Source organism: Teleopsis dalmanni, chromosome 1 (genome assembly GCF_002237135.1).
Source record: "Teleopsis dalmanni isolate 2A chromosome 1, ASM223713v2, whole genome shotgun sequence".
In the NCBI taxonomy this organism is placed as follows: domain Eukaryota; kingdom Metazoa; phylum Arthropoda; class Insecta; order Diptera; family Diopsidae; genus Teleopsis; species Teleopsis dalmanni.
In genome coordinates, this window is record NC_051846.1 from 61,552,920 (window position 1) to 61,560,480 (window position 7,561).

The window sequence follows — 7,561 nt, forward strand, 5'->3', positions numbered from 1 at the left end:
TTTGATTAATAGTGCTGCCAGTCCCAAGTGTCGTAATAATAACTTAAAATGAACTTTTGTACAGAAATTTGTTAGCTATCTCTCTCAGCTGTTTGAATTGTGTGTAAACAATTTTCACTGTTAACGTATGTTTCGCTTTTGCTGTTGATGTGAGTGCTGCCAAGGCATTTACGCACAACAAACTAATCAGATTACGCATTTTGGCTCGTTCAACCAACTGATTAACATCAAAATGCTAAATTTTTTTTATATGAAGTTTTTGAATCAACTAAGCAACTAATCAGTTGCCTGAATACCCCTAATATAAAAAAGTAGCTAAAAATAAATACAATAATGAAAATTCGTTAATGACTTGAAAATATGTAGGCAGCTTCTAACTACTATTAAAATTATCCGAAAAATCTTCGATTGGATTACAAAAATGACAAAAATTGACAGATCGGAAGCAAATCAAGATATGCCAATCAAAAAGGACATAAATTACTGATACGTATGAGTAAAATCTGTATTTAAGCATTGCTTATGTTTTTAGAAGTTACAGTCTATTCAGACGAAACTAATAAATTTTCAATAAACGCTTATCCAGATTAAGTTATGGCAGTTGAACATGTATCTGCTGTTTTTGGTGTTATTTAATGGATTTAGTTTTAGAAATTATTAATATATTCAGATAATATAAAATATCTGTTGCTGGTCCTGAATCTTATTTTATTTTTATGACATTTTTATGTTAGTTCACGTGCACATTTCTCTTAAAATATCAGTTACTGATTAACTTATTAAAAATGGCATGTGTATGCCAATTTACTTCCCTACATTCATATCTAACAAATAATGAACTTTGCTGAAAAGTAAAGAATATATAAATATTTGGCAGATAAATCCAGTCGCCAAAAAAATTGCAGGTTTATTCGGCTATAGTGCTACATAAAAGCACTTTTCATTATTTTTGTTATAAGTGTATTTAAAAACCTGTATATAAGGGAATTAGTGACATAACGGAGTTGTAAATAATTTTAATGAATTGTTTGTTTAAATTTTGTTTCTGCAGAATACGCGTTATGGCTTTTTGAATTGGGCTACGTTTTAAAAGTGTAATCTTCTATTATCTCGTATTTCATATTTCATGAACAAAATATTTCGCTTCAGTTGGTAGAAGACCTAAAATCAAAATTTGCGATATAAATTCCATAAAAAAATAAATATATAGTAACTAGTTTTAAAACTAATGCACAGCTAATGTGTAAAATATCTACTTTTATCTACTAAAATCAACTCTTAGAAATGGAGGGATAAGATTGCCACCACTAACTCGGAGAACTGTGTAGGAAACTGTACTCCAGTATTTAAGGGTAAATAGTTGAGTTAGGACTACGGTTGCCACTTGAAAATTTTTTTCTGTACCAAAATTGGTTTAAAAAGGTACAATTTCTGTAAAAAAAAGGTCCAAAATTTTTTTGGACCCTTTTGTTTTTTCGTTCTGTGTTTTTCATAGTGTTATAAATGAACAAAATATAAAATAGTGCAAAGTTGCATTTATAAAAAAAATTAATTGAAAATATCCACAATAAAGTTGGGTCGCCAAAAATGTGCCATTTTTTGAACATGAGTACCAAACGAAAAAAATAAAAAAAAAGTATCAATTTTGGTACTAAAGTATCATAAGTGGCAACCGTGGTTAGGACCATGTTATGTAGAGTGTGTCGACCACGGTATTAGTAAAATTGTTGTTGTTTTCAATGCGAATTGTAAAATTGAGAGTGAGAGAAAAAAGAATATGACCATTCAAATTTCGGCATTAGAGCTGGCGTATTGGTTGTTCGGCACTAAGGCAAAGCAGTGTTGTTTAGTAATAAATTACAGAATTTACGCCGTTTAAGAGCAAACTACACCAACTTCAGTATGTTATGGAGCAAAAATGACATTAAGCAACATACACTTTCTGTATAATTGTATAAATACTGTTAACAATTATAATAAGATAATAAGTGAAAAACGAATATTATTAGAGCTTCTATGAGTTTTTTCTTGCACAACCAAAAAGTATCAAAAAATTGTAAAAATACAAAATTGGCAATACTGATATGACACTCTACATACATGCATTTTCGGCACAACCCGAAAAGGCAAATTTTGCCGTGCCCGAGATACTCTACATAACATGGACCTTAAACAGACTTAGTACTTAAAAGTCCAGGCATGTAAAAAAAAACGTTGAAAACACAAAACTGACAGACTTACCAACACGGCGTTATTAAATCTCAGAATGGTTACAGACTCCTCGGGTGGTATGCAGATCTGAGGTCAATTATTGCTTAGTCTGATGAAGTGATAAACAATAATCTAGTCAATGTGTAAAGAGAGGGTTTGAAAACACCTCGAGTTAAGAAAGAGTAAAAGTGCTTAAGTGCACTGGCTCAAACAGCTTCAACATAATAATACACTTTATTTTAAATATATACATGTATTATTATATATATTTTTTTTTAATTATTTACTGTTCTCTCAAAGCAACACATTAATCTATATTTCAACAAATAAATTATGTATGTCAAAAAATTTAATACTGCACTTAATAACGTAGTCATTTTATCATATTTCCCACAAAAAACGAATGAAAAGAATTTTATGAGGGCAAAAATTTAGTTAATGAATCAGCAAAATTATTCTGAAAGTGTATTGCGGAATGCACTTCCTACTACAAAGAAAAAAAAACAAACAAATAACAAAAAAGCAACATTCACACAAAGTGTCAACGCTTCCAGACGTTTTATGACATTTAAAACTGTACACAAACCAAACCACTTATGCGTGTTGTTTTTGTTTTACAAGCAATTAAAAGCAATAAAAAAATAAATATAAAAATAATGCAAATATTAAAATTTTATTGTTTTTTTTTTGTTTTTTTTTTTAAATTCTACTGCTGGGTTGGCATGCATTATTATACAATCGACGAATCGACGGCAGCAACAGCACTGAATCAGCCAAAACGGCGAGGCGATTGACCGCTGTTCAAACAAAAACAAAGAACAAAATCAAAAACAAAAACAAAGAAAAACAAAAGCAAAAGCATAGTCCTGATGACATTCACCCCAATTCGCGTATTGCAAGCAACGCAAACGCAAACGCAAAGCAGTGAACACAACTTGAAATTGCATTATTGCGCGCACATGTGCGTCTTCGGCTTCGTTAAATTAGCTTGCATGCTTTCTTCGTTTGCAGGTTGTGTTGTCATGTGTGTATGTGTATGTTTGTGTGTGTGAATCACTTGATTGGGATTTGGTATTTAGTTGCGTATATGAACGAACTCTCATATTAACCCTTTGGATGTATTTTAATCATTTTCTTTATTATGCATTGGAATTGATAATCAAACAAAAATTATGTCTGTCTGTTTGTTAAATATTGCTTTTATTTTTGGTCAACTCAAGTCAAAGGAATATTTTATAAACAAAAGAGAAGGAAATTACATTTAAGTTTTTTTTTTTTTTACAGAAATAATAACAAAAAAGGAAATCTGCTTTTAAACTTGAAAATATTTTTTTTCATCATAATTTTTTTTGTTTGTTTATTTTTGGTATTTTTTTTTACTTGCAACATTCAAGCTGAATGTTTGACTTATTTTTTTATTCTTTTTTTTATCAATATGTTTAAATATACACATTTTTAAAATAAAAGTGCATTCACTTTATTCTGTTTATATTTGTTTTTCCTTCTTTTGTGTTTGAAGATAATTTTTCGACATATGTGCAAGGAAGTATTTTATTTTTGTACTGTATATCTTTACAGATATATTACGCTTTTAAGATCATAAGAGAACTTTTTTTTTGTTTAATTTTAGTTTAATTTTTTTTTATTTAGTTTTATTTATAATTTTTTTTATTTTACTTTGTACTAATTTTAAAGGTTATTGATATTTTTAATGCGCGCTTAATATTGAATTCCTTTCATAAGTTACTTTATTCTAAATTAATTGTAGAGAAGTCTCGAAAAGTAGTGAACTACAACGACAAAAATTATTTTTAAATTATTTTAATAAATTGAATTTTTAGCTGACCATACAGCTGTTTTGAGTATCTCTTCTAAAATTCTCTTCCTTACGTCTATATTTCAAAATATGTATATATTTTTCAAAATGTTTGTTTATGAAAATTTGTTTGTTCTTTGAATTTTTGTTTACAAAAGATTTTTGCCAGATGACTCGAATATTCGTTAAAATTTTCGATAAAGATTCACAATAGGTTGCTTATTGCTTTGGTAACAGTCGCTAAGATGATTACAGACTAACTAGTCTGTTGAAGAAAGCAAGTAGTGTTGTTTTACATATAAATTAGAGACTTTAGCAAGAGACTTGTTATTTTTTATCAGACTTTGTGTGTTTGTAAAAAATTTGTTCTTTAAAATCGACACATATATAGCAGCCAATCATGGCCAAAATAAAATATTTGTATAAACATTTAATAAAGCCGTGATACATTATTTTTGCGAGAGTTTTTCTGATAAAATTGATTATATTTATGATCACAAATAATTACAAGAACATTGAAAAAAAAATATCTGTCGAATTTCTATGAAATTTGCGTTACTTTTTGTAACTATCACAATTGTGACATTTTTTTTTTGAGAAACCAATCTCATATATGAATTTTTCAAGAGAAAATTCGATAACTATCATTTTTGTTCTATAGATTTCAATACTTAGTTTCATAGTTATTTTTTTTTTTTTTGTGGTTAATGGTGTCCCAAAAACGATAATAGTTAATAATAAAAATATATCCTAAGATCACTGGTCAACCAAATTTCAATAAATTAAATACAATTTTTGTCCTTGTCTTTTCTTTGCTATTCGAATCCGTCTAATATTTATCGAATTTGCATGAAATATAATTTTGGAGACACCAATCGCATATTTAAAATTTTTGAAAGAAAACTATCGTTCTTCATAAATAATTTTTTGTGGTGAATCGTGTCCCAAAAACGATAATTTAATTAATTACGTAGATTTTAATAAAAATATATCCTGAGATCACTGATAATAAGTACTTGATAATACTCAAAACAGCGTTTATTGGTCAGCCCAAATTTCATCTAATTAATCAAATTTTTGTTGTTACTGCTTCTTCATTATTGTTCGAAGCCTTCTATTAGTAAAAATGGTTAATCTGTAAACGATTTAAAAAAATGACAAACATTGCTTTTGACTAATTCAAAAGTTTCACCATTTAAATGATTTTTAAAAATTATAATTAATATACATGCATATGCTTATATAAAAAATTTTCTTTAAATAAAATCAATGACCTCCTGAGGCAATTGCAACGCCAACAACTTTTAATCCTACTGCACCCACCTTTCCAACATGGATGTGAATGCATTCACTAGTGCATCCACCAGTGTTTAGGAGAAATTTAAAATCTACATAACCATGATCATGATCATAACCATGATGATGATGATGAACACTAAATTTAATCAAATGAGAAAAATCAAATCTAATACTTTTATTTAAAGTAATTCCAGAAAAAAAAACAAACTGTAAACTTTAAAAAATTTAACGAAAATTCAAAAAAAAAGCCAATAAACTTGTAAACTTAGCAGTGTGAATGGCACAGAGGCACACTCAACTTGATTTCTGTATAAACCAAGGCAAGAAGACACCGAGCGACGTCAATTGCATTCAACCTACGAGTAAGACAAAAAAAACAACAACAACAACAATGCCACAACTATCCTTTTGCAGCAAGCAAAACTTCACAATCACAACATATTCGCCTATTACGGCTAATACTAACTAGTTACTATAACTAGCGTAAAAGTGTAGATAAGCTTTTTTTTTGTTTTTCAAAATGAAAAGAAAAACAAAATGAAAACAAAATAAATTAAGTAGGAAAATCAGTCATTATATACAAACGTTCATAATACACAAATGCTTCGCTTGTGACGAAGTTTTTGTGCATACGTACGAGTAGCAAAAACAACAACAATAAAAAACAACAACAAAAATGTTGCTCGTTGGGTTAGTTACCCCATGCTTGATGGCAATGAACCAGAGAACCATTGACCAGCTAAGCTCATAGCAAAAAAAATAAATAATCACAAACAATAATAACAAAAGCAACAACAACAACGACGTCAATATGAACATCATGAACCGAAACAACAACAACAACTTGTAAGCAACATGATCGCCACATTTAAAAATGTTGTTACACGACACGAAATGGCAACAAAATTGTCTGCATACAAAAAACTCTTTCTTTATTGTGGCTGCTCGTGTTGTTATTGTTGTTGTTGTTGTGTTTGCTTTGTTGTTGTTATTATTTGCAGTGATTGTGCATATATTTTTTAACTTTTGTTTTGTTTTTTTGATACGAGAAATACTTTTTCTCTGCATTTGCGCACTGCTGCACAACACTCTCAGTGCTTTGCTGTGTGTTTTTTTTTGTTTTTGATTTAGCTTTTTTCTTTTTTATTTTTGTTTTTAATTTTGCAAAGTGCAATGATCGCATGTTTATGTTTGTAATGAATTTTGCGTTGATTTTCATGTGCGCTCAAAGATGTGTCATGATATGACGTTGCAGTTACTGTTTGACGTTATTGTTGCCATTGCCATTGCGATTGCGATTGCGATGGCGATTCCCCAAGCATTTAATTTGTTTGCGAAATTAATGAATTGCAAAATACATTTAGGAGTTTCTGTATTTATAAGAGCATATCATGTTAAAATGTGTACAAAAGCATTTTAAAAATCTTGTATTAAATTAATTTAATTTTATTAATTAATTCATTGACTCTTAATAAAATTCGTAATAGGTTGTTTTACTATAAAAATCAACATTTATATAAAAGGAATATTTAGTAATATGGAATTTTTTAGATTCCAATGAATTATAATTAATAAGGAAAACTTCAGGCTATTATAATATGCTTAAAATTATGGATATTCGAAATGCTAATGAATTTTAGAAAATATTTTAGAAACTTCAGGCTACATTAGTGTTCTTAAAATGACGGAGTTCTGGTGAATTTTAGAAAATATTTTTTAATATAAAAAAATTTGAGAGAGACAGTTATGAGTGATTAACGGTTAACAAAAAAACCTTTTAAAATTAAAAAAATAATTTAGTTTTTTTAATATTTTTTAAATTTATTAAATAACCGATTTAGGATTATATTGATTTACTATTGCAGTTATGGGTACTATACTACTTAAATGCACAACAATCAAAATTAATTTTAAAACTTTTCCATCCAATAATTTTCGGTGATAAAGATTCCCTAGGGTATCTACGGTAACTTTTTCATCCGAGATTTACTCTAAGTACAATCTTTATTTTGGAACGACTAATTTCGTTCAAAAACGAACAGCTGCTGTCAACAAACTAATTGACAGATGGCGCACAAATTTGTACCATATGTATATCAAGAAATTTTTGAAAAAGGTCTATTACTTAAGGAGTAGTTAACAAACAACAAAATCCGGATACTTTTTGAGCAGAATGTATATGAAAGAACTTAAAATACTGTCAAGCATGATGGTTTAGTGGTTGATTTTGTAAAA

General features: G+C 28.6%; 1 protein-coding gene across 1 annotated transcript in view; it reads right to left on the reverse strand.

The window, feature by feature from the left end:
- Positions 1–6,075, reverse strand: part of LOC119682383 — a 7,630-nt gene extending 1,555 nt beyond the window's left edge. The window contains exons 1-2 of the mRNA XM_038095817.1: positions 6,026–6,075; positions 5,351–5,462 (exon numbers count right to left, since the gene is read on the reverse strand). Coding sequence (XP_037951745.1) covers positions 5,351–5,462; positions 6,026–6,075 — 162 coding nt within the window. The remainder of the gene's footprint in view (positions 1–5,350; positions 5,463–6,025) is intronic.
- Between the last annotated feature and the right edge of the window lie 1,486 nt (positions 6,076–7,561).